The sequence below is a fragment of the Papio anubis genome, chromosome 17 (assembly GCF_008728515.1).
Source record: "Papio anubis isolate 15944 chromosome 17, Panubis1.0, whole genome shotgun sequence".
Classification (NCBI taxonomy): domain Eukaryota; kingdom Metazoa; phylum Chordata; class Mammalia; order Primates; family Cercopithecidae; genus Papio; species Papio anubis.
In genome coordinates, this window is record NC_044992.1 from 25,805,443 (window position 1) to 25,832,050 (window position 26,608).

Sequence of the window (26,608 nt, forward strand, 5' to 3'; positions counted from 1 at the left end):
TGTCCAGCCCGTTTGTCACAACATAAACAAATGCAAGGACTTCTCCAGCTGTGATGGCTGGGCAATAGTTGTTTTCGAGCGTGCAGGAGGAGGGGAGAACAGGAAAGAGATGTCTTTTTCAGACTCCTCCTTCCTTTACCCTTGCCAAGGGAGTGTGACAGTCAGTAAGACTGTTCATATTCAGTCATTCATTATAGTTGATATTTCTAAAAGACGTGTTGGTGATTCTTTAAACTTCTCAATTGCCAAGAAAAAGATACAACAGCTTTTAGCCTATGCATGGAAGTGTCCTCTATAGGCCGTTTTTCCCCCTTTAAAAAAAGTCAGAAACGAAGGCCATTCCATTTGGAGTTCAGACGGTGAGCTGTCCATGAATCAAAAGATAACGTGGCACCGGGCAGCAGGACCAACCAAAGCATGGTCTGATTTATTAACTTGTCTCCTGAGGAAGATAGAGTAGGTGAGTCAATAGACATTAGGGCTCCTTTCCTCTGCCTGGGTCCAAGGAGGAAATAAGCCACGGAGAGATAAGCAGCCGGCTTTTGATGTCAGATCCAGCGCAGAGTGGGTGCGGGAGCAGCCAGTTCTCCCTGGTGATGCTAGTGAGGGTGGGCACCACCAAGGGTCTGCACTGTAGACCCAGGCGGGGGCTGCCATGTCAGCACCATTTCTAGCTTATCCTTTCTTCCTGGGTCTCAATAAAAAGACTTATTTTTTAGTTCCTAGTGTTCAAAGAGTGTTTAAGTTACACCATATCTGAAGGCTAAGCAGAACTTAAATGGACTGTAAATTATTTAAGTTAGCCCTCAGAGATCATTGCACAATGTTCCATCCATCCATCATTCCATCTAAGAATTGTAAGACCTAATCTTTTCCTCTAAGAAGTTTACAGTATACTGGGGGCATATTACCAGACAAATAGTAGCTTTCCTATTTGATTGATTGATTGTAGAAATGGCATCTTGCTATGTTGCCCAGGCTGGTCTCCAACTCCTGATCCTCCCTCTTCAGCTTCCCAAAGTGCTAGGATTGTAAGTATGAGCCACCACACCCAGCCAGCTATAGCTCTTACTCCATGATTGATTGGTTGATTGATTGGCTACCTCTCCCACTGGCCTGTAAGCTCTAAGAAGAACCAGGTTAGTCTTGTCCACTGGTAACCTGACACATAACACAGTGCCTGACACATAGTAGGTGATCAATAAATGTCAATATGAGATGATCAGACAGTAGGACAGGAAGAATGCTCAAGGTCTATGTGGGGCTGCATGTAGATGAGAGGGGGCTGGGTGCTGGAGGGCAGTGAGATATAACCACTGGAAAAGGTGACGGCAGGAGCCAGGAGGTAGAATTTGGGCTTTATTTTATGGGCTGGGAAAGACATTAATGGGTCTCAAGCAGGCTGTGACATGGTAAAGTCCTCTCTCTCACATTTATTTATTCATTCATTTCATTCAATGCAATTGATTTAATATCTTGTATATGTAAGGCATCATGTAAAATATAAAGAATAGAAGTACGATAGAATCATATCCCCAAAGAGTTCCTAGTCTGGCAGGGGAGACAGATAAGTAAACAGATGGTTATAATGTATACATTTTATGCTAGAGATTTCCACATAATACTCTGGTATGGCCATGTTTGCACTAAATCTTGGAGGAAGGACACATACAAGTGAGGTGATGAAAGGGTGGGAAGGGTGTTGCTGGCAGAGGGAGCGAGGAGAGAGTGTGCAATGCTGGGAGGAGGGCTCTGTTTAATATCGCTGGGGTGTTGTGTGGGAGGCTGGGGGAGTAGAGTGAGAGGCCACTGAAAGAGAGGCAGGAGCTAGACTAGAGAGGTCTATGAAGAGATTCTTGGACTTCACTCTGTGGTTCACGAGGGAGGGAGAGGAGCAGGGCTGTATTTTAGAACGGTCATGTTGATGCAGAGAATGGGTTGGGGAGGGACAGAGTGAGCACTGTGGGGGGGGGGGCCGGTGAGGCAGTTGTTGTTCTTATCTGGGTGAAAAAACATAAGGAACTGAACTAAAGTAGTGTCTGGGGTGGGGGATAATAACAGCTAGCATCAATTGGGCACTTACTGTATGCCAACTGTTCTATGGGTATTACATGTATGAACCCACTTAGTCCTCCAGTCCCCCTCTGAGGTAGGAACTAGCATTATCCCCATTTTGCGGATGAAGAGACTAAGAAACAAGGTTCCACAACTAGCAAATGGGGATTTGCACTCCCGCCATTTACAGAGTTTTGAATCTAGGGGAGCATCAATTATGAAGTGCAGGTGTGGGGACAGGGAGAGGATGAATTTAGTTTTGACTATTGATTTGGGATGTCCATGGCACTCTAAGTGAGGAGTTGAGCAGCCCCTGGAATGTTGGGTCTGGAGCTCAGGAAAAAGGTCCGGGCTGGGGTGGCAGTCTGGGAATTATGGGAAAGGACGCTGTAACCTGGGAGAGGACAATACAGCAACCCGGAGTGCCACTAGATAAGGGGTGGCAGGGGAAGAATTGCTTATGAAGGGGGCCAAGGCAGAGTGGGCAGGGAGGTGAGAGGAAGCCGGACAGGAGTGAAGAGGAGTGTCTCAGGGAGGGTGTGGGCCACAGTCCTCATGCTGGTGAGAAACCAGGTGGGACAAAGACTGAGGAGTATCCCTGTCAACAAAGGCTGGGTTTAGCTAAAGAGATCTCATGAGCAACCTTGACAAAGAAAAGTTTCAGTGGCATGTTGGAGGTGGACTGGCAAGAAAAAGGGAAATGAAGAAGCAGGGATAAGCAAGTACTGCAGGCCCCCCTTATCCACGGGAATACGTTCCAAGACCACCAGTGGATGTCTGAAACTGCAGATAGTACCCACCCCTATATGTATCATGTTTTTTTTCCTATACATACATACATACCTCTGATAAAGTTTAATTTATAAATTAGGTACAGTAAGAGATAAACAAAAATAACTAATAACAAAATAGAACAATTATAACAATATGCCTGCATCATGACTCTTGCTCCTTGGAACCATGATTAAGTAAAATAAGGGTGATTTGCACACAAGCATTGCCGTACCTTGATGGTAAATCTGATCACTGAGATGGCTGCTAAGTGACCAGCAGGTGGGCAGTGTATGTACGCAGCGTGGATACGCTGGACAAAGGGCTGATTCACGTCCTGGGTGGGATGAAGTGGGATGGTGCAAGATTTCGTCACGCCACTCAGAATGGTGCACAACTGATTATTTCTGGAATTTTCCATTTAATATTTTCAGGCTGCAGTTGACTGTGTGTAACTGACACTAGGGACTGACTAGATAGAGAACTTTTTGGTGACTCTTTGTTTGGAAGGCAAGGAGAGGAAGAGGCTGCAAGGTAGTGGGGAGGTAAGATAAAGAATAATTTTATGTCCTCGTAAGACTGGAGTATATTTTTATGGGATTCAGTTTTCAATTCCCCAACAGTGCTAAGCACAACACCTAGCTCATCCTAGCCAATCAGCAATTCTTTGAAGAATCTTTCTCATTTCTCCCCCATCCTCTGCTGTCAAGTCCACCTTGATAAAATCAAGCACATATTGTGCAGGAAAAAATGGTGAAAACTTGACTCTTGGCAAAATCATCTGGGGATCTGAAGATATTGCTACTTTAGAGGCTGAGTGGCAACAAGTGATTAAGTAGCTAAGCTAGCAGATGCTTAATTGATTCTTATTCTTGCGCTATTCATGGGAAACAGTGTACCCTCTTGACGGTGAATGCAATGTCTACACAGCGGGCCATCTCACCTCATGGCACCTCTCCAGTGCTTTGATGGGGTGGAAATGGATGCTTCCATATTTATGTGGCTCCATCTTTGGCCATTTGGAAGTCACTAAAGGCATGTGTAATGAATTCTCTCCTCTGCCTTGAGAAAAACAAACTGGGCAAGCTTCCATTTCTAATGGGGTCCGTGAAACATGGATATTAAGGACCACGGATTTGGCTGTCAGATTGACGAATGAGTCTTCCCTTTTGAAAGGCACTTAGGAAGTTATAATTGGAAGCTTGAGAGGAGCTGTCAAAAGCAGGCAGTGGGCATCCCACCAAGCTGCTGGGTCTTTTTATTTAGGGGTGGGGTGAGGGATACTTTCTTCTTGTGAGCCATGGTGGGATTCCCTCCAAATGGTGGAAATGTGGCCAACTTACACCAGAGGCAGAGGCTTAGGCTTCTGTAGGAGCCAACTGGTCCTGCCAAAGACCTAACTAGGGCTGGCAAGACCCAAGTATTCTTATTTGCCTTTATTATAGTCTAAACAGGCTAGAAAGGCAGCAGTTAGATGCAAGGTGTTGTGTGATGGTAGGCATTCTCAGGGCACTTTAGATACAGCTCAAGTGATATAAAGTCTAGGTTGTGGAATGGAAACCTTCTCATTCCTGGTGGTTTCCAGCTGGTAGTGAAAGAGGTTCCTGGTGAGAGTGGGATGCCTCTGGGCAGTGACATTCAACCCTGGCTCTCCAAGGTGTTTCTGAGGCTGTCAAATATAAACCCAGGGCCATGATTTCCAGGAAATTTCCTGGACAATAAAGATGGTGGGCCAACTGATTGCCCAGAATCTCTAGATTCATTCCCAGAACCACCAAGAAGTACAAGCAAGGTGGTTGAATAAATATTGGATGAATACATGGATCAACACTTAAAAAACAAGAATCACCACCAGGCTCTTTGAAGAGAGGGTGGGAGATGATTAAAGGCTTCTGATAGCAAAACATGACTTGGAAGGCCAGGCATGGTGGCTCACACCTATAATCCCAGCACTTTGGGAGGCAGAGGTGGGCAGATCACTTGAGGCCAGGAGTTCGAGACGAGTCTGGTCAAAGTGGTGAAACCACGTCTCTACTAAAAATACAAAAATTAGCCAGGTATGGTGGCACAAGCCTGTAATTCCAGCTGCTCCAGAGGCTGAGGCACGAGATTTCCTTGAACTCAGGAGGTGGAGGTTGCAGTGAGCAGAGATCGCACTACTGCACTCTAGCCTGGGTGACAGAGTGAGACTCTGTCTCCAAAAATGAATGAATGAATGAATGAATGAATGAATGAATGAATGAATAAATAAATAAATAAATAATCATGGTTTGAGCAAAGAGTCTGATTGGTGATGTCAACGTTGAAGACAGCTTAGTCCTGTCCCCATGCCGCATGAATATCCCAGCTTTGCAGTTTCACGTATATTTGCTCACTCATTTAATTTTCCCCGAATTCCAGAATTCTGTGCTGGCTCTCTCATCTGTTCATCCACTGTTATCTACACAGATGGCTTCCAGATCTATCTCCCTAGCCCTGACCCCTTTCATGAGCTTTTGCTTTGATTAGCTTGTCTAAGCCAGAAACAATATGACTAGATCATCCATCACAACCTGGCTTCATCGCCTCAGGAGGAAGGGCCTTCAGGGCAGACTTTTAATGGGACAGTTGGCAGAGGTGAGTTGAGGAGGCAGCGGGGAGCATTAGAGCATAACATTGGATTGATTATCCAGTTGTACTTCCAACAACTCACATTTATGGAACTTATCTATAAGCAAGGCACTGGGACCACAGAATCCAAAAGACACTATCCTTGCCCTCAGAGGGCTCCCAGTCTATAAGAGACAAGGGCTGCGAGAGGTAAAAGAAGGCAGTTCTGGAGAGGTAGGTGTCAGGAGCAGTGATCCACATGAAGTAAGCCTACATGGGAATGTTGTATCCTTAGGAGTGTGATAAAAAATGCCCAATCCCCCACTTCATTCTGTGAGTGCTCCAAGACAGGGGCCAGGTCTTGCTTATCTTAATTTTCCCAGCACATTCAGTGCTCAGCAAGTACTTGCTGAGGGAATAAATGAACAAAATGTTGTATGGAGTGGCTAACTATCCCTAGGAAGGTGGCAGGATAAGACAGCAAAGTTCTTCTTAAAGGCCACGACCTTTGGGTGGTATCTGGAAGTGTGAATAGGCCTTTGCCAGGTACATGAGACAAAGAAGGGCAGAGGGAACAGAGAGAACAGATGCACAGAGGCAGTCATCAAAGAGAATGGGGTGTTTGGTGGACGGTTCTGCATCATTGGGATGTAGGGTCCATGCTGGTCAACCACAGGCAGATGAGGAGGCTGGAGAGGTGAGCAGGGGCCAGGCTGAGCAGGGACTCCAGAGCCATTCTAAGGGGTTTAGATTTTTGTAAGTTACAGAAAGCCCTGGAATGTAAGGGTGTTATGTTGGGTAGTGCTGTGACCACTGTGGATGTGGGTTGAGGAAGGGGTACTACCAAGGAGGGTAGCCAGAGCCTCTCTCTCAGAGTTTTAGGCGACTCTACCCCAGCTCCCGCTTCTCTCTAGTAGGAGCCTAGGTTCTGCCTCCCAGAGCTGGGGAGATCGTTTGTCTCACATTCTTGTCCTAATTTACCTTATGAGCATCCCCAGCCAACTGACAGAGCAGGGAGTGGGTGCAGAACTGCTGTCGGCCAAACTTCCTGGTGATCCCTGTGTCCTTAAGTGAGCAGGGGCAGGGACTCCCAGGTGGTGAATGCTAGAGGTCATTTGAGGTCGTCTCATGGAATCCTCTCATTTTACAGACGGAAAAACTGAGGCCCAGAGATGGCAGTGACCTATCCAAAGTCCCATGACACAGCAGGACTGGAATCCAGGCCTCTGGGCTACTATGCTGATTTGTTCTCCACAGTGCCGAGTAGCCTTATTTCTTCCGGCTTATGGTGAGAAAAGACCAGCCTGCCAGCCAGTCCCTCCCTGGATTAGCTCCCTGTGTGCTCTCTCCAGAGAGTCTTCCTGAGTTACACCCGTGCAGTGTGGCAGAGCAGAAAGAGCATGGGTGTGGGAACGTGGCAGATTTGGGCTTGAAGCCCAACCCTGCTGCTCCCCTAGCTACGCAACCTCGAACAAGTTACTTAACCGCGCAGTTTTGTCATCTGGAAAGTGGAGATATCAGTACCTCCCTTGCAGGGTTGTTGTGGGAGATTACATGAGATAATGCGCCTCAAGCGTCCCTGCGGCATAATGCCTGGCAGGCGGCATGTGCTCCACTGATAGGAACTGTGGTTATTCTTTTACCCCTCCCAGGGTTCTATTTCTGCTTCCAGCATATTATCTGGCTACCTGTCTCTGGTGGTCCTGGGATTGTGCAGGGGCTTCTACAGCAACTGAGCTAACCAGGGCACTTCTCAAGGTTGTTTAGGAAGGTAGCCAAGGCATACCTTGGCTTATTTGTTTTTAGGGCAAATGCAGGTTAAGAAAGCAATCTTTGGACTGGGTTGCAGCCCAAGAGTATATTCTTTAGGACAATAAAATAAAATTTAAAACATTTGGAAAGTGTGGTGTGTGTGTAATTATGCATGGGTGAGATAATTTTCACCACACAAAAAGACTTTCCCATGTATACAAAGACTCATGGTAGGATTCCTTTAAGCCACTAGTTCCTCTTAGGGTTCTTACCCTGGAGTTAATTTTCCTAGCATGATTCACACCAACCTTCCAGGAAAGCGCTTTCTGCTTCCTACCACTTGTCACCCCGGCCTTCCTGCAGTTTCCTTAAACTTTGAGCCAAAGCAGAAGAATCTTGGATTGATAGCAATGTAGTTGCCACATTTTATTGATATACCATATACTATAAGATGCATCACGATTTTATGTATAACCAAGAAAGAAAAACAAACACTGCTTATTGTAATTTTAAGACTTAATTGATTGTAAAACAAATCCTTATTTCAGAAATGCTAAAATGTGAACACAGATATGCCTCTTAACAATTAATGAAATGAAGTGTCTGAGGACCAGGATCAACTGGATAGGTTTGCATAGTCGCAGAATGAGATCATACAGCTGGGGCTAAATCCCCAAAATATACTTGACTTAACATTATTTTTTCCTTTGTTAAAGAAACCACTAATCTACAGGCTCTGTGAGGGCAGAGACGGGGTCTGTTTTGTTTACCACTGTATCTCTACCACTTCACTCATAGTAGGTATTCAGCAAATATTTGCTGTATGAATAAATAGAACAAAGTCACAACATGAAAGAGACGGAAAGCCCACAGAAGAAAATAAATCATTCATAATTCCCCCACTGTGGGTATTTTGGCTGATTTCCTTCAAGTCTTATTTCCTATGAATATGCTTTTTTATACACATGTAAATATAATGTATTATTAGATTTAGCTCTGGGATGTGTTTTTGTATTTCTCTATTAATATAAATGAAACGATGAAATGAGATGATGCGGAAATGCTTTGAAGACTGTAAAATGTTTAACAAATATCTTATTAGTTATAATAATCATGAAAATACAGACATGAATGGGGCTGATTTTCTGAGAATACACTTCAAAGCTAACAGCGAATTTGCCCTCCAAAGCTGGGAATATGTTCTATTTCCTCATCCTACTCACCAAGGGGAGTCCTTCTGTTTCTTATTGGGAAGGGAAAGAGAAACTTAAGGCTTCCTAGAAGTCATAGCTCCAACTTCCCACCCAGCCCAGAAATTTCTTCCATCTCACTAATGGAAGATCATCCAGGACTGGGGGAGGAAAAAGCACATCTCTCAGGCTGATGAAAAATAGCAGCCTACAGAGAACCTCCTCCTCTCCACCCTTTACCAGCGGTGGGGAGAAGTTACACACTGGGTTCCAAGGAATGCTGTTCACTTATTCTGCCTGCTAATAACAATGTAGATAGCAGAGAGATGTCAACACAAGTAAGTAATTCATGACAGTGGGGGTAGGTACGTTCAACAAGCCACAAAGTCAGATTTGCCATGGACAACTAATTAAAAATTTACTTTTAGATAGTCACAGAATTTATACACATATTGATGAGTCTAACCTGTGCCTGGTTCTTTGAAGGGATGTGGGTTTATTCATACAATAGAAGGGAGTGCTGACCTATTTTCTCTCCTTGATCAAACTTTGGCCAGGCTCTTCTGGGCCTTCTTCTCTTCTAAGCCTCACCCTTGGTTGGCCTATGAAGACTTGAACAAACACTAGCATAGTTTCTAACAGCTCAAGGCCGCATCCCTAGAATGCCTCTATCCCCTCTTAAAGTGCCTGCCTGAGAAAACTCGAGGCTGCTAAGAGAATTTACTTACTGTTTGTTTCAGCCAACACCTGAATATAGGGCCCCTGTCTCCCCATCTCTGTGGGAGGGTAGGAGCCTAACTAACTTCAATAAGCACCAGCTAGCAAACCCAGATGCTTTTCACAGGGACCAACACCTTGTTTTTTGTGATTTTTTACTTCTCTGACTCTGCTGCTCAAGCCCTTGCTGTTCCCTCTACCCAATCCCTCATTCTGTCTTTAAAACACCCAAGGCCTCTCTATGAATTGGGGTTGAGTTCAGCTCATGCTGCACCCTCTTCCCTACTGCAAAAGTAAATAATTGATTAAAGTCTGCCCTCGCCGTGTTAACCCATGTCCAGCTTTGTTTACTTTTGACGGTACTCAGGAGCTCACCTAGTCTAGTAGCTCAGGCTTTCAGCTCACCTAGGCTGCCTGTCCATCTGCATGCCTTTACTGGATAATCGTTGTTCTCTCTCTTCTTGACTCTCAAATCCTTAGCCTTGAACTTTGCCCCTGCCATCCTTATGCCCTCCTTTGTCCTCAAGGATACATTTTCCTGGTTGCACCATTTGGTTTCTACCTTGCATACCCTTGGAGATCCCCTTTTCTGCTTGTACCCCTTGTCTCAGTCTCTGGGCGCCCATAGAGGCCAGGCTAACCTTCCAGCACCTCCTGCCCCTGCATCAAAGCTGCAATCCCATTCCCTATGTGCTTCAGTGAAGGTTGACCTTGGCCTTTATTAACTGCCCAGGCATTGTGTACAGGGCACAGTTTGTGAGGCCTACGCCATCAACACTTTCCCAGAGAGTAAAAAATAATATCGCTTATGTATAGATTTATGACCAGTTTTTTTTTTTTTTTTTTTTTTAAAGACAGGGTCTAGCTCTGTCTCCTAGGCTGGAGGGCAGTGGTGCAATCTCAGCTTACTGTAGCCTGTACCTCCCAGGCTCAAGTGATCCTTCCACCTCCACTGCCCAAGTAGCTGGGATCACAGGCATGCACCACCATGCCTAAGTAATTTTTTTTTTTTTTTTTTTTTAAATAGAGATAAGGTCTCATGATGTTGCCCAGGCTGGTCTTGAACTTCTGGGCTCAAGCGATCCTCCTGCCTTGGCCTCCCAAAGTGCTGGGATTACAGGCATGAACCACCATGCCCAGCCCTACAACCAGTTTTTAATGCAGAATATCACTTTATAAAATGGCTGAACAGCTGTGATCAGTACCAGATGAAAGATGACATTTGAGCTAGTTAGGGTAGGAGCCTAACTAACTTCAATAAGCACCAGTTAGCAAATCCAGATGCTTTTCACAAGGACCAGCACCCAAGCCCGTTCCTGTTTTTTGTGATTTTTTACTTCTCTGACTCTGTTGCTCAAGCCCTTGCTGTTGCCTCTACCCACTCTCATTCTTTCTTTGAAACACCCGGGCCTTCTCTATGAATTGGGGTTGAGTTCAGCTCATGCTGCACCCTCTTCCTTATTGCAAAAGTATATAATTGATTAAAATCTGCCCTCACCATGTCATCCCATGTCCAGCTTTGTTTACTTTTGACGGTACTCAGGAGCTCACCTAGGCTAGTAGCTCAGGCTCTCAGCTCACCTAGGCTGCCTGTCCATCTGCATTTTAAAAGCAAGCTGAGCTCATCCATTATGTGTATGTATCTTTCCTTGCTCCTCCGTCGTGGTTCTCCCTGAATCACCCTTTCCCACACCCCAGAGCGGGTGCCTTCACTACTCACTGACTTAGCTCTGCCTAAGGTCTCCCCCAGAAACTTGTCTTAGATGATCTCATTTAGGATTCCCTCCCAGTTACAGTCTCTCCAGCTTTTATTCTAGGAAAACCAGGCAACAAGTATCCAGGAGATAAGAGAAAGAAATGGAGTCCATCTTTCTCCGCAGTCCTGCTTTGAGACTGCTTCCCTACTGAGAGTTTGCGAAGGTCTCCCTTTTGAGATGTAAGACTCGCTTCAGACGTGAGGCTGTGCCCGTCCTCCCTCCACCCACAGACAGAATTGATGCAGCAGGCCCAGCTGGATGGGTGAGGTCCCCTCCCCAGCGCTATATCAAAGAGAGCAGGCAGGAGCCCACGCAACAAGGGCTCGCTCCACTTAAACTCTGTGATGGGAGAGGGACGTCTCCACCCCTTTTCTTTTTGTAGGCTGCTTTGAATTGTATTAACACATGTGATGAAACATATCAAACCCTGGTTAGCAGTTTCCCTTAGCATCCCCTGGCCAAAAAAAAAAAATAATTTTTTTTTTTTTTTTTAAATTAACTTGTGCAAAAAGTCAACTGTAACAGAATGGTCTGGAAAAGAAAAAACCCAACCAGCTTGGTGAAAAGAAAAATGAGCTGGGTTTCCTTCATGCCCAATTTTAGGAACCAACAAGTGGTACAGGAGAACTGGTGAAGAAGGTTAGCCAACACCTTTCTCCAGTTTCACAGTAAAGCCCTTGACCGAGTAGGAATTCCATTTCTCCTCCTTGTGCCTCTGGGGTCAGGGGAGGTTGAGGACCATCAATCCTGGGAGCCCAGGGAACTTACCCTCTGCTCCTGTGTGGCCACAAAGGTCTGGAACCCTGGAGCCACCCCAAAGCCCAGCTCTTGGATGAAAGGTGGCTCAGACTGACTGTGGATCTGAACTTTCACTCCTGCTTCAAATGTCGTTTCCTCTGAAAGAACAAAGACGGACAGAGCCATGGGTCAGTAACAACAGATGCTCATGGAGTCCTGGGATTGAAAAGCTCAAAGGGATGCTGAAAAGACCCTGTGATAAGCAGAATAATGGCCTCCAAAGGTGTCCACATCCCCACCTCCAGAAACTGACTAGGTTACCTTACGCGGCAAAAGGGACATTGCAGGTGTGATTAAGTTAAAGCTCTTGAGATGGAGAGACTATCCTAAATTATGGAAGTAGGACCCAATGTAATCACAGAGGTTCCTATGAAAGGGAGGCAGGAGGATCAAGGTCAGAGAGAGAATGGAAAAATGCTATGCTGCTGGCTTTGAAGACAGAGGAAGGAGCCATGAGCCCAGGGATGCAGGTAGCTTCTAGAAGCAGGAAAAGGCGGGGGAATGAATTTTCCCCTAGAGCTGCCAAAAGGAACACAGGCCTGCCAACAACCTTGATTTTATTGAGCCCAGGGAAATCCATTTTGGACTTCTACCTCCAGAATTTTAAGATAATGAATTTGTGTTGTTTTCAGCCACTACATTTGTGGTAATCTGTTGCAGCAGCAATGGGAAACAAATTCAGGTCACTTCGCCAGGCCAACTCCTTGGCTCAGTTGCCAAATCTGTAGAATGGGATTATAAAATGAGTCAAACTCCTTTGTTTTATTGACTAACTTTTCTTCTGAGTCATGAGCTGAAGGTGAGGACATCAGGAGGAAGAAAACATGGTGACACAGCAGTGGAATAAAAATGCAAGGCCTTCTTGTATGCCAAGGTGTTTGCCCCTTGGGGCTGCAATGGCCAAGTAGAAGAGAAGCTTCCTTCTTTTTTTCCATTGGTAGAAGAAATGGCCCTTGGCAGTGGGAGGTTGGGGGCGGTGCAGAGCCATCATCCTAAATGTTTAGTGCTCACAATAGGTGGAAAATGAACTTATGGGACTGTATAAGCCTTTACCAGATCCCTTTCTCTGTCTTACCTTCTCCAAATAGTCTGCAGAATGAGCTTTCCAAATGTAAATTGTGTAACTCCCTCCCATGTTTCCAAGGACCCCAGGCTCCTTACCCACCCCTTCCCTAGCCTTGTTCTGAGCAGCCTCTGTCTCGTGGCACCATGCGGGGCTGCCTGGATTGGGCATCACTGGTCCCCACTCTGCACAAATGCATCTCCTTCTGCCCAGAGTGTCTTTCTACCTTGTCCACCTGACCATCTTCCCACTTGTCACTGAAGATTCAGCTCCCCAACCCCACCCAAAGCAACTCTTTCCCTTGCTCTGTTGTATCTTCCACATCCGCCCGCTGGAGCCCCTGCCACAGCATGTCATCATGAGCCTTTAACTGTTTCCGCCAGCAGGCTGGAGCATCCTGAGGCCAAGTTCTGGGCTGTCTCTCTGGACCTCAAAGTTCCTTTACAGGGCCAGGCATACACCAGGCACTCAGGAGATGCCTAATGAATGAATAAATGGGAGATTTATGGGTTAAACCTCAATCACTTATGAATGGACAAGGCCAGCCTGGAGTCCAAATCAAGGAATGTTCTCAAAGAAAAAAATGGGGAGAGAATGGATGAATGCAGGAATGAGAGAAGATGATGATGGGGTTGGGGGTCAGGGATGGAGAGGGGGAGGACATGTCAGCACTCAGGCTGTGGCTTGGGGAGGGGGTTTGGGGACACACTAAAGCTGGTACAGAAGAGAGTGGCTGGGAAGGAAGGGCTGGAGCCAGCCACGGGAAGGGCATGACCTAGGGAGAGGGTGGGGGCCATTGACTGAGGTAGGCGCAGGGGTCTGGAGCAGGGTGAGAATTCCAAGGCCAGGGGCTGTGTGGAAAGAAAGGCCTAGTAAGCAGACAGGGCCCCAGGGAAGGGTAGGCAGGGCTTTCATCATTTAGACGAGGAGACCCTCAGCCAGGAATCCTTTTGGATATGGTTCACGGAGTGGGAGAGAATCCAGACAATCTACAAACACATCCCACTTCCCTCCAGCACAGTCATTGTTCTGTGGTTTCTGTACAGCATCACCCTGTCCAAACTCCTATCCTTATGCTCCTGGATGCCAGTGGCTTTGTGTCAATCTCTCCCATCGATGGTGAATTCCTCAAGAGAGGAGACCATATCTTATTCAGTCCAGGGCCCTGTCACCTAACACAGGGCCTGGCCCTCAGAAGGAGCCTCAAGGAAGGTTTTTAGATATGGGAGGAGGACTTCAGGAGAGGGAGAACTGGATGGAATGAGGCGGTTGAATAGTCATCTTTCAGTGGCTGTGTTTTCAAAAGTCTGCCCAAGACGGGGGTTGAGGAGAGTGTGGAGCCTGAGAAACAGACTCAGATGGGGAAGAAGGGTGAGTGTGGAGGGCTGTTGGGATGACAGGGATGCCCCTGCTGGGAGGAACTGAAGGCTCCTTCAGTGAGCCGTGGGAGGGAACAGGAGAGATGCCAGAACTTGTTTTTGAGAGCTAGCTGAGGCCGTGTGTGCCTGCTATACAACTGAGCTTAAGAAATCTTACAGCCAGTAAGACAGGCTCAAAGGAGAGGACCTGTGGCTTACAGGTGAAATGAGAAATGAAGCCTTCCTGTCAGAAATGGCATGAGTAATGGGCAAAACAGACAGGCCTGGTGTGCCTCTCTTAGTGAGAACCGCCCAAGGCTAATCGAACTGGGTTCGGATTTGAAAGTGGTGCTAGCTTATTCTGAAAGCAGCAGTAGCTGTAGCCAAGAGTAAAATCCTAAAGTAGCCTCGTTTTTTACAAACACCCAGTGGCCGGATGAACATGAGTGGGAGCAGGTGATAGGTAAGGTTTCTTCTCTCTTTAGAACACTGCTGTCCACTGGAACTTTCTGCTAAGATGGGAATGTGGTATTCCCTGTGCTGCCCAACATGGTAGGCGCCAGTTAGTTACAAAAGGTGGCTTGTGTGACTGAGGAACTGAATTTTTCATTTTATTTAATGCTAATTAATTAAAACTTAAGTTTAAATAGCCCCATGTGGCTACTGAAAACATTACTGGATAGCACAGTTCTAGAATATCCAGCTATGAGCAGACTACAGCCCACCCAGAGCTGAGGGGGTGACAAGGGCTCCGCCATATTGCCTTCCTAAGCAGGTGCTCTGGAGAGGCCCTTTTCTGGAGTCCTGGGTAGTTTGGGCAGGGTTCTGAGCAGCAGATCAGTGTGTCTTCGTGGTCAAACCACGACTTTAGTTCCAGATCCTCTACCCTGCTTTCCCCAAAGCCCTATGTGCACATCTCCAGATGCATTTCTTTCTATTTCTTACCAGAATTGCCCTTGGCGTCCCTCTGAAGATTGCTTTCCAGGTTGGTAGTGAAGAGCACCTCCCTGCCTCACTCTCTTCCCTTTCCTGGGCATGGCACAGTGTTGAGTTGAAGACCCAACTTGAGAGCTGAAGTTACCAAATGTAGACTCTTAGAGCCAAGGCAACCTCACACCATCCACTTTGGAGGTTCCCAAGCTAGAATGCAAGTTAAAATCTCCTAGACGGCTAGGGTGAGGCTTCCTGGGATCCACTCCCAGAAATTCTGATTCAGTTACTCTGGGGTGGAGACCAGGAATCTGCATTTCCAGAAATTCTGATAAAGGTCCGAGGTCATCTGCCTTTGGGCAGTGATCTAGTCCAGGAAGGGGAAGTGACTTGTCCAATGTCACACAGCAAGTCAAGAGCAGAGCAGGGGCTAGAAGCCAGGTCTCCTGAGTTCTGATGTGGCACTCTTTCTACTCTACCAGGAGTGTGGTTTATTTAGTGTGAGCAGATGCCTTAATTCATAGCTCTGGAGTTCTGAATGGGGGCTGGGGGCATGGGATATCTTTTTCTTTGTCATCGCCCCTAATGTCCCTAGCACAGTAGCTGGCACAGAGCAAGGCTCAATAAATGTTTGTTGAATGGAAGAAATGAGTGAGGAAGTATCCCTTGCTTGTGTCTGCTGTTCCCTGCTGTATCTGGGCAGCTGTGAGTCTGCCCAGGTTCTGGAGAACACTGGTAAATGCCAGCACCCCATAATTCAGGAATGCTCACCTGCTGGGATGCAGGTGGGGCTGCACACACAACAACAACACAGCAACGATAACAGTAACAATAACTGGGACTGCACTCATAGTCTGTGGGTCCCAGTGCCAAATGAAAATGCAGGACCCCTTGTTAAAAAAAAGTGTTGTAAAAAATTTATAAAAGTAAGCATTGCTATTAAAAAATAAAAGAATTTCAAGACAGCAATCTCAAGAGCATTAAACTAAGTGAGTGGCCCTTCTGATTGTGGGCCCAGTGTGACCGCCCTGATAGTAACAACTCAAATTGGTGCTGGACAGAATCATTCACATCCTCATATTTGTCTTATCGGCAACTGATTCAACGCTAAGCTCCTTCAAAGAGTGTAGGTCCCTGGGCAGTGAATGATTTGTTTACACATCATGAACACCAGGATTTAAGAACAGAAAGAGAGAGAGGGAGAGAGAGCGCGCAGACAGAAAGGGAAAGCTACTACATACATAGTATGTAGACAGTATGCACATGGGAGTTCTTGTTAATTGGCACCAAGTTGAAACCCAGACAACGTAACATGAAAGATAATGCTGAACCAAGAGGAGTGTGGTAAGATGGAGTTCAACCTGCAGAAGTCACAGTCTCCCAGTGTTTTCCAAGAGCTTGGCCATAGATGGTACAAGGTGAGATCTACCTGGCCAGGGAGGGAGGTGCATTTTCTGAATATGCAGAAAGGATATGGGAGCCCTGTAGGAAGAGGCAGGAGCAATGGGCAGAATGCATAACGGGGCAGGGAAAGTGCATCACGATAAAAGAAGCTAAAATCTTTCATGTTGGCAAGTTACAGAAAACATGCCAAGAAAATAAACACTGGAAAGAAGTAGGAAGAAAAGTTTATCTGAATAGCTAGGGGGAGTTTTCAGAGCTCAGAGAGTGAATGTGCTCATACAAAGCAATCTTGCTTTGGACAAAAATGACTTTATAACAGTGGCTGAGTGAGGGAACCCTAGCTCCCCAGACAGCTTCAGAGGAGTGGGTGGGACAATGGCCAGCCATATAAGGGGCATGTCACAGTGCAGCAAAGGCCTTGTGTGGGTGTGGGATAGCTTCTGTTTGCACCCTCTTCCCCAGTGCTTCTCCACCCTGCTCTCTGTGCTACGGGTTTGACTTGCAGAGACTGTCTTGATGGACTCCCTTGCCCTCTGGCTTGGGATCAGTCAATGGTGGGCCAGGTAGGAAAGTGGAGGGAGAGAGAAGAGTCAGGCTGGGGTGTCTAGTCTCTCAACTCCATTTGCTGGGTCACTGTGGGTTAGTTGCACGTCACTTTGGAAGGTCACAGCTCTGGGTTGCGGGCTGGAAGGAGAGCTCTTCACAGCGTCTCTCTCTGGGTTTTGACACCAGCTTCTTTCCTTCTTTCCGAGGGGTGGTAATGGCTCTCCCTGCTACCAGTCCCAGGATGCTGCACCCTCCTGTATTGCTTTCCCAAGCCTTGCCTATGCCTTTGTTAACAGTCCTTGATTGATTTTCCCTTTTAGTATTCAATTTGAGGGTGCTGTTGATTTCCCTGCTTGGGTCTTGATTGGTGGATCTCCCATGGGCTCTCACTTAACTCCTGATAGATAGCAGGAGTCCCCTCTGTGGTACCACACAGGGAAGGACGGCCGTTGTGTTTGAGCAAGTGCATAGGGATAGAGACCTCCTTCCCTGAAGGGGCAGCTCATGGTTTTGAAAGTTCACTCTTATTTTGGTTGAAAACTGCCTGCTTATAGATTTTGTCCCCTAGTCCTAGCTCCGCCCCTTTTACTCGACACCTCTTTAAGGATCTCCCCAGAGATAGTGTGCCCGTTTCCCAGACAAGTGAGTCAGACTTTCTGAGAGAGGCAGAAATGCAGACCTCTTGGACCTGGAGCGTCAGAACCAGAGAGAGCCTAGGAGAAATTGATTAAATGCTTGGGACTGTGGGGTCAGGCAAGTTGAAGTCTAGTTCAGTTCTGTGAACTATAGCAAGTTATTTAATCTCTTGGAGCCTAATTTTTCTCTTTTTGAAAATGGGTATGAACATAAAAATGGATTGTTCTTCATAGAGCTGTTACGAGGCTTAAATGAGCCATTGCATGGAAAGTTCTTAGCACAGAGTTTAGCTTAATAACTCAACAATTTGCAGTGTCATCATCACCATCATCATCATGAATTCAGTATTTCTGGCTTTTTACAAGATCCATGGGGATCAGTTGCTGTTTTATGTTCCTCTTTGCTCATGCTGGTCCCTCCATGTAGACTGGCCCTTCCTCTCGTCTTCCATGTGGTTACCCTCTACCCACCTTTGCACTCACCACCTCCTCGACATTTTCCCTCCATTCGGTACCCCAATGTCTAGTACTTACCATGTTCATACTTGATCCCAACTCCCTCTCTATTAAGACTGAGAGACCTCTTGGGGACAGGGTCAATGTTTACTTATGTTTATAATCACAGTGCCTGGCATGGGGTGGAACTCAAAAATGCTTGGTGAAGTGAACAAATGTGCACAATTCACCTCTGAGACACAGGATTGCATAACTCACCTCTGAGACACAGGATCCCACCCTCCTTGTTCTACAGATGTGCCACCGAGATGCTGAAAGGCGGGTGGATCTGTGTGGATCTCACAGGGAGTTTGTGGCCAAGCTGGGTCCACATGAAACCTGCTGAGCCAGCTCAGAACCCCTGCTACAGCCCAGTGAGTGGGCAGCTCTGTAGGGACTTCAGGCCAGAGGCTGACAGGTGCATGGGGGCTGGGCAGGGGCAGCAAAGCCTGCCTGGGCCATCCCCTGAAGGGCCGTGGTTGGCATTCCTGTCTTGGGCGGCTGATATCTTTCTGGTCTCTGCTGCTCATTTAATCATGTGGCTTAATACCTGGGGACCTGTTTATTAAGGCCCATCCTTTGGGCCTTACTGCTACCTATCATCAGAAAAATGGGCCTGGAGTGTCCCTGTGTCACCCAGGCACGGGCAGGGGCTTGGCTCAGCAGCTGGGCCACTCACACCCGGCAGTGGCATCTCTGGCTGCCACTGTCAAGCAGCTGCTGTGGCACTGCTCTGCATTCCCTAGGGGACTGTAAAGTGTGTGTGTGCCTGTGTGTGTGTGTGCCTGTGTGTGTGTGCAGGCAGACGTGTATTAGTGTATGTGTGTGCGAGAGAGAGAAAGCAAGAAAGAGAGAAACTCTGTCTGAAATATAGGAACATTTTTCTTATTTCTTCTTATTTCCCTAAAGCATTTCCTGAGATGCTGCTTTGGAGTTCGTAGAAACAGAAAGGAAGAACTGACCTTCTTAAGGACAAGACCCAGAGCTGGATGCTTCACAGCAGTCCACATTCGTTCCCTCACTCCCTGGACAGTGATGCATTGAATGTCTACCATGAGCACGTGCCACCGGCCTTGCACCCTTGCCTGGCTGGCTTGGAGTTTTAACTAAATCATGTATATTTTCTGCATCACACTTAGCGTGTGCATGAAGCACATCTTCCCAGAATGAAAAAAGTCAGGCTGCTTCTGGCTGCTAAATGGATACCTGCCTCCAAGCGTGTTTCTTATTTATGGCATCATTTCTCCAGAGTCCTCGGACACCTGTGGAGACCCCTATCCAGCACAGTGAAGCCAACAGCACGGTGAAGTCTCTGTCGTCCTGGAGCTCATGTTCGGATGGGGGAGGCGGACGACAGTGAACAGGTACACTTGTAACATCAGGCTGGCAGAGAAAAGTGCCAGGAGAAGTGACGCAGAGGAAGGGCAGGACAGGTGTGGGTCTCTTCGCTGGGAGTCAGGAAAGGCCTGTTCAAGGTGATGGTGTTTGTGTAGTAACCAGAATGAAGTGAGCAAAGAGCCATGGGATGACCCGGGAGAAAGTGTTCCAGGCAGAGGGAACAGCAAGTGCCAAGGCTCTGGAACAGGTGTACAATGGGCCCACTTCAAGAACAGCAAGGAGGCCAGAGTGGCAGGGACATGGTCAGAGGCCAGCTGACCATTTCATTAACACCTCACAGTTACCCTTAGAGGTAGGTGCCCCCATTTTGCAGACATGGAAACAGGCTCAGAGAGGTCAGCTGGCCCTAGCCACACAAAGCAGATCCAGAATCCAACACTTGCCTGCTGGGCTCCAAGGCCTGTGCTTTTTGCCCCCTACCATGTGGCCTTGCTCACATACTTTGTGACTTTCTAGCATCACTGACCACATTCTTCATTGGTTTGGGGCCTTTGGGACTTTGCAGGCTGGGACCCTGAGCTGCTGAGCTTTGCATCCCCTCTGGGTCATGGCGAAAGACAATCTTGGCACACATACGGTAAGCTTCGGGGTTTCACAGACTTGATCCTGCTGGCCCCTCCCAGCTGTCCTGAGGCAGGCGTCAATATCTCCATTTCATTACATTTTATTTTATATTTTTTACATCATGCTCATTTTTCAGATAAAGAAACCAAAGCTCATAGAAAGTAAAGGACATACCGGGGCCAATGACTCACGGCTGCATAGAATTTTGCAGCTCGGAGACCCCTTGACAATTTAACTAACTTTTCACCTTTCAGATGAGAAAATGGAAGCTCACAGAGAAGACAGGGGCCAAGGGCCACATGGCAAGTGGCAGGCGGGCAGTGGCTGGGATCCAGGTCTCTAGATTCCTCACCCTCCTCTGCCTTTTGTTAGTGGGCTAGAAGCCACATTGGTCTCAGATGACAAGCTGGTAAAGTTCCAAGCTGGACAGGGAAGGATGGGGAAGAAGAGTTTAATTTGCAGTGGGCTCAGCAGCCTTTGTTCTTTCATCTTAGGAGTTCAGTGAGTGTGGGACAGAGATAGTAACAAGGACCGGAGTCCCAGCCCCAGCCTTGAGATCCTGGTGCAAAGGGCCTGCTGATGCTGTTTGAAGTGAACCAGAGGTGTCATTTTAGACCCTGCTCCCCTGCTCAGACCAGAGAAATCCAGGGAAAGCCCGAGGCCAGGGAAGAAAGGCAGAGAAGTGCATCAAGAAAAACATAGGCTCTGAAATCACAGAGACCTGGGTTTGACTCTTAGCCCCACCACTTAATTGCTGTGTGACCTCAGGCAAGTTATATTGCCTCTGAGCTTTAGTTTCCTTTTTGTTCAAATGAAGTAGGGGCTGATCTCTCAGGTTACTTTGGGCTGTAAAATTCTACGAGCTGGGGGCCATGTGCAAAGGTCTTCACTTCACTGCATCTCATTTTAATCTCCTGCAAAATAGATTTGAAAAAAATAGATGTGACTGTTCAGAGCTCACATCAAGTCAGAAGAGGCTGATTTTTCTAAAGATAGCACAAAGAATTCACAAATTGCTGCCTATCTAAAATTGGGCAATGTGTATCTTGTCCTTCCTCTCCAACCCTTCCCTGGCAGATAGGCATGGTAAGGCAGCATCCCTAGCTAAGAAGATCTGAAATCAGCACAACGATGGGCAAGCTCACGCTTGATTGCTCACAGGTGATATTTGGAAGCTAGGCAAACTTCTGGAGGAAGAAAAACATCAACATTGTGTCCCCATGCGAGATGGGCTGCAATGATGTCTGTTCTGGGTGGCAGCGTGACGCAGCAGTGTTCTTACCAACGGCTGGTGATCCAGGAGATGTTATCAAGTGTCCACAAGAGTTTGGCGAAGGCTGCAAACTTCAGCCCCTCCTGCAGAGCCATGGAGCACACTAGTATTTTAAAGACCCTATGACATCCTGCAGCAAAAACATGTTATACTTTGTTGATCTGAGTGTTACCCAAAGCAATCTTTTTTTTCTTTTTTCGTTTTTAAGGAACACTAGCTTTGTGTGGAAAAAACCAAGGAGGACCAAATCAGAAGATGTGGATTCAAATCCTATTCTAATACTTCTTAGCCATGAGGTTGTGGGAAAGTCACTCAATGTCTCTGCTTACTGCATATATATATATATTTATTTTTAGATGCAGTCTCACCGTGTCGCCCAGGCTGGAGTGCAACGGCGTGATCTCGGCTCACTGCAACCTCTGCCTCTCGGGTTCAAGCGACTGTCCTGCATCAACCCTCTGAGTAGCTGGGATTACAGGCATGCACCACTGTGCCTGGCTAGTTTCTTATTTTATTTTATTTTTTTATTTTTTATTTTTAGTGGAGATGGGGTTTCTCTATGTTGGCCAGGCTGGTCTCAAACTCCTGACCTCAGGCAATCCACCTGCCTCAGCCTCCCAAAGTGCTGGGATTACAGGCATGAGCCACCGTGCCCAGCTGCTTACTGCATTTTAAAATGAGTTAATCTGTTAAATGACTAGAACTGCCCTGTCTACATCATAGAAGTGTATGAGCATCAGTGGATGGAATGTGGGAAAGCACCTTATACACTGTGGGGTGATGTACCTATGTTGGGGAAGGAGATAGTTAATGTTAGGTCTTGGTTATGCAACTGAGAAACGTTGCATATTCCTGCTAAACAGAATATTTGCAAAACATACATTTGTGAAAGTACCGCGTGTGGAGTTGGGGCTAGTCTTATTACCAAAATATTTATCTGAAGGATTCTTTAAATAATGAATTTTCCTAGTGCATTCAGTCTCAGAGATTATAAATTACTTGATAAGAAGGCTCATGACTCTGGGTGGGTAACTGGTGTTCAGGAGATTATCACCCTTGAAATGCCATCAGAAAATGTCTAAAATTGTAGGGAAAGTTGGTGGATGATTAAGATTCTATTCGTAAAAATTCTGTTTACACACACCGATGGTGGAAGTTAGGTACAACCAGATTGCTAAGTGGCTCATGTATATAGATTGTGATGTGATTGTAGAATTCAAAATCATCCAGAGCATTACTGGATTCATAGCAACTTTTTGTTATACAATATTCTCTCAATGAATTAAAAAAGCACCAGAGTTTTCATGTGGGGTAATGCCTGAGAAATATTTTGATGTTAAGAAGACATCCTCATTCTTCCAAATGGTGGGGAGCAGTGGTCTGGATCAGAGCTTCTTACATTTGGATGTGCACACCACTCTCCTGGAGGATCCTGTTGCAACACAGACTTTGGGGTTGCGGGGGGCAGGGATTCTATGCATCTAACAAGCTCCCAGGTGATGCTGATGCTGCTGGTCAGAGCATTACACTTTAGCAGGACTCCCAAGAGAACATCTACGCTTTTGCAGAACACACAGGCCCCTGGTGATCTGGCCTCTACCTATCTCTTCAACCCCAGGTCTCTTCCGTAGATGCAGATGCCCTTGCACACTCTAGGCTGTTCTTGGCCTCTGCTCCTCATTCCCCTCCCTCTGCTCAGGACTTCAGCTCTCCAGGTCCTCAGATTTTCCTCTAACTCCCACATGCTGCCCAGCAACCTGGCAAACAGGCCTGAGACTAAAACCAAAGGTCAACTTCTCTCTAAAGCCTCCCTTTAGATACCCTTGTCCCCTCCTTTCTGGAACCGACTATCCCCTCCTAGGTTCTCAATCTATCTTCTATCTATCACAGCGCTTGGTGACACTTAATTGCTGACATGTTCCCCAAAAAGACTGCAAATGCCTGGTACTCCTTAGACACTTTATATGAAAGCTGTTGGGTGAATAAATTTCCATCTGCCATCTAAAAAGAGCCCTTCAGATATTCCCTAGATTATAAACTTCGAATACCTGGACTGGGCCCTTCATCTGTATCACTGAGGTGCCTGGCACACAGTAGGTGTGCAGTTGAGATTTACTAAATTGGGGACATGAGGTCTGAGGTTGGAACTGTCTCATCTGCTTCCTAGCTGTTCTCCTCAGACCCTTGCACCGGCTGGGAGTTTTAACTAGAGCACACGTATTTTCTGCATCATGCTTAGCATGTGCATTACGCACATCTTTCCAGAATGAAAAAAAGTCAGGCTCCTTCTCATGCTAAATGGATACCTGCCTCCAATGGCGTTTCTGATTTATGGCCTCATTTCTTCAAAGTCCTCGGATATCTGTTGAGACCCCGTATCCAGCACAGAGGCCCACTCTGAGAGGGAGCCTAGCATCTCAGCTGGCTGCTGTAGGTTCCTGTGCCCTGGACACTCAGAATTCAGGCCAGAGCCTGCTCCTGTCATTCTGGGAAGCTCCTTAGGACCTGGCACCATGACAAGGGGTTTTCCTGGGAGCAGAGATGTCGGAGAAACCATAGCAACCATCACCACCCACGCTTGTTCTGCCCCATTTGTAAAGGGGGATAAGAAACGTGCTACCCGTGATAGCTGCTCAGGCCTTCCAGCTATGCTAAAAATTCATGATGATTTTACATTTAATTATTATTTTTATCAAAGCAATATATGTACATAATTTAAAAATCAAGTGGTACTGCAAGGCTTTTAATGAAAAGCAGCAGTTTCCTGCTCCACCTCTTCCTACCGCCGAGTCCTACTTCTCAGAAGCAACAACTTTCAACTGTTTTAGCTGTTTCTTCTGGTATTTACTTTCATATTTCCATGAATGTCAACTGCTTGAGAGTTATTTCTTGGTTTTAAAATATTTTAGATCCTGTCTACTGAATTCCTACCACGTAGGAATCATCTACAATCATATTATATTATCTGCACGATTCCTACCTAATCACAGAAGATGAGGATGTAGGCTTCTTAGATGATGTGTTCCACGATGCTGCCTTTCCTTTCACCCTCCAAATATAGTGATATGATATTTTGGTTAAATCAGTATCCAGCTTTTACATAACCATGACTCTGTAAATATTGTGCACAGCCCAGCCTTGCAGTATGTAATGTTTTTGATCTCTTTCTTGTGAAATAAATATTTTGTTTTTCCTGTTTTTTTTTTTTAAATTTTGTTTTGTTTTACCTTGCTTTTTCTTTGTTGGTTTGTATGGCTTGCTAGTACCCATCACTAGAAATCCCAGACTCTATGGCAGAGCTGTAAAATGCCTCTCAGGACAGCCAGGCAGACCCACAAGGGCCATCCCTTGTGGAGCCAACATCTTCCTGCTCCAGTTTGGATGGAATGCTCTCCAGGCCTCCTGTGCAACTATTGTCCTGGTTCTTCTCTTCATCCTCATCAGGAAATTCTCTTACGCCAGATCCTTGTCTCTGGAATCTTATTCAATCCTTGATTTACCTTCTCATTCTCCAATAACTTCCTGAAAAATTCCACATTTTTTTTGGAAACCAAATTCTACTGTCACACTTCATTTGTAGTTTGCTGGGTATAGAATTCTATTTAGAAAAGAAAGTGTCCCCCTCCAGAAACTGGAAAATATTTTGTCATTGTCACTTGGCTTTGGCTACTTCTGTTGAGAAATCCTAGGCCATTCTCATTCTGGATCCCAGGTATGTGACTATTTTTCTCTCCAGAAACTTTAAAGATTTTTTTCTTTATTTCTCTTAGCCTGAATTTCACCAGGATGTGTCTTGGGCTGCGTTTTTGTTTTTGCTGCTATTGCAAACAAGACACGGCGAGCTTTTTCCATCTGGACAATCATGTAGTTCAGTTGAGCATTTTTGTTATATTAGTCCTTTGATAATGTCCTCTTCTCCATTCTCTTGGTTTTATTACTCTAGAACTCCTAGTAATAGGATGTTCGAGAATAGCTTCCTGGATGGACCCTCTGATTTTCATATTTTTCTCTCACTTTCTACCTATTTGTCTTTTTGTTTTACCTTTTTGGGAGATGTCCTCTGTTCCAATCCTTCTATGGATTAAAAATGTTTGCAATCGTATTTTAAATTTATTTATTTGAGACGGAGTCTCGCTCTGTCACCTAGGCTGGAGTGCAGTGGCACGATCTCGGCTCACTGCAAGCTCCGCCTCCCTCTGAGGCCATTCTCCTGCCTCAGCCTCCCAAGTAGCTGGGACTACAGGCCCCCGCCACCATGCCCGGATAATTTTTTGTATTTTTAGTAGAGATGGGGTTTCACCGTGTTAGCCAGGATGGTCTCTATCTCCTGACTTCGTGATCCGCCCGCCTCAGTCTCCCAATGTGTTGGGATTACAAGCCTGAGCCACAGTGCCTGGCCTAAACATATTTTACATTTAATTTATTCTTCTCTGAAAGTTGCTTTTTAATAGCATCCTATGCTATGGATGCAGTATCATCCCTTATCTCTCTTGAGAATTTTAATTAACGTGTTTTGATGTTTTCTCCTGCTTCCTTCATTTATTTTTTATTTATCAAAAGGCTTATGTGGTGTCTAATATTATCCAGGCACTTTTCTAAGCACTTCATTAATATTAACGCACTTCAATCCTCCCAACAACCCTATAAATGTAGATAATATTATTATTTTCATTTTAGAGGTAACACAGGTCACACAGCTGGTGTTACAGCTGGGATTTGAACCCAAGCAGCCTGGCTCTATATCTTGTGCTGTTAGCCATTGTGTCTGTTTCCTCAATGTTTCTTCTTGGTTTGAGTTGGGTTCCTTGCCTGTTAGTGGTTCCCCTTAAATGCTTGGCTCTTTGGTGGCTCATTCAGGGGTAAAAGGTCCTTAAAGCCTTTCCTTGTGTTGAGGGGGCACTCCTCAAGGGACTTCATTCTAGGGTGACCTAACTAGGCCTTTTAAGGATTCCTGACTGTCATTGTCTGTGAATCTTTTCTTTTGAGCTTGTCAATTTCTCCAGGAAGGGATCCCCTCAAACTTCTGCTCAGGTGTGGGTGGGGTAAATTAGTCTGGCTGAGGGTCTCACTACTCAGTAAGTAGAATTTCCCTCACCTCCCTGTTTTTCTGCATAGCAGTACCTCACCTGTGCCCGATCTCCCCAAGTCCAGAGTCTGTAAGAGGGATATTTGTATGGCTGCTTCTGGCCATGGGAGGAGGTCTAGGGGCCTGAAAGTTCCTTTTATAGACTTTTAACTCTTCCTCCTAGTTTTACCTCCACCTCTCAAACCTGTCTTCAGCAGTATCTTATGCCTCTAATTCCTGGTCCTGTA

General features: G+C 46.1%; 1 protein-coding gene across 2 annotated transcripts in view; it reads right to left on the reverse strand.

Annotated features, from left to right (window-relative positions):
* The window catches only part of ASIC2 (acid sensing ion channel subunit 2), a 1,127,535-nt gene that overhangs the window by 58,474 nt on the left and 1,042,453 nt on the right, over positions 1-26,608 (reverse strand). For both annotated transcript variants that reach the window (XM_009190099.3, XM_003912597.5), the window contains exon 3: positions 11,600-11,727. In XM_009190099.3, coding sequence (XP_009188363.2) covers positions 11,600-11,727 — 128 coding nt within the window. The remainder of the gene's footprint in view (positions 1-11,599; positions 11,728-26,608) is intronic.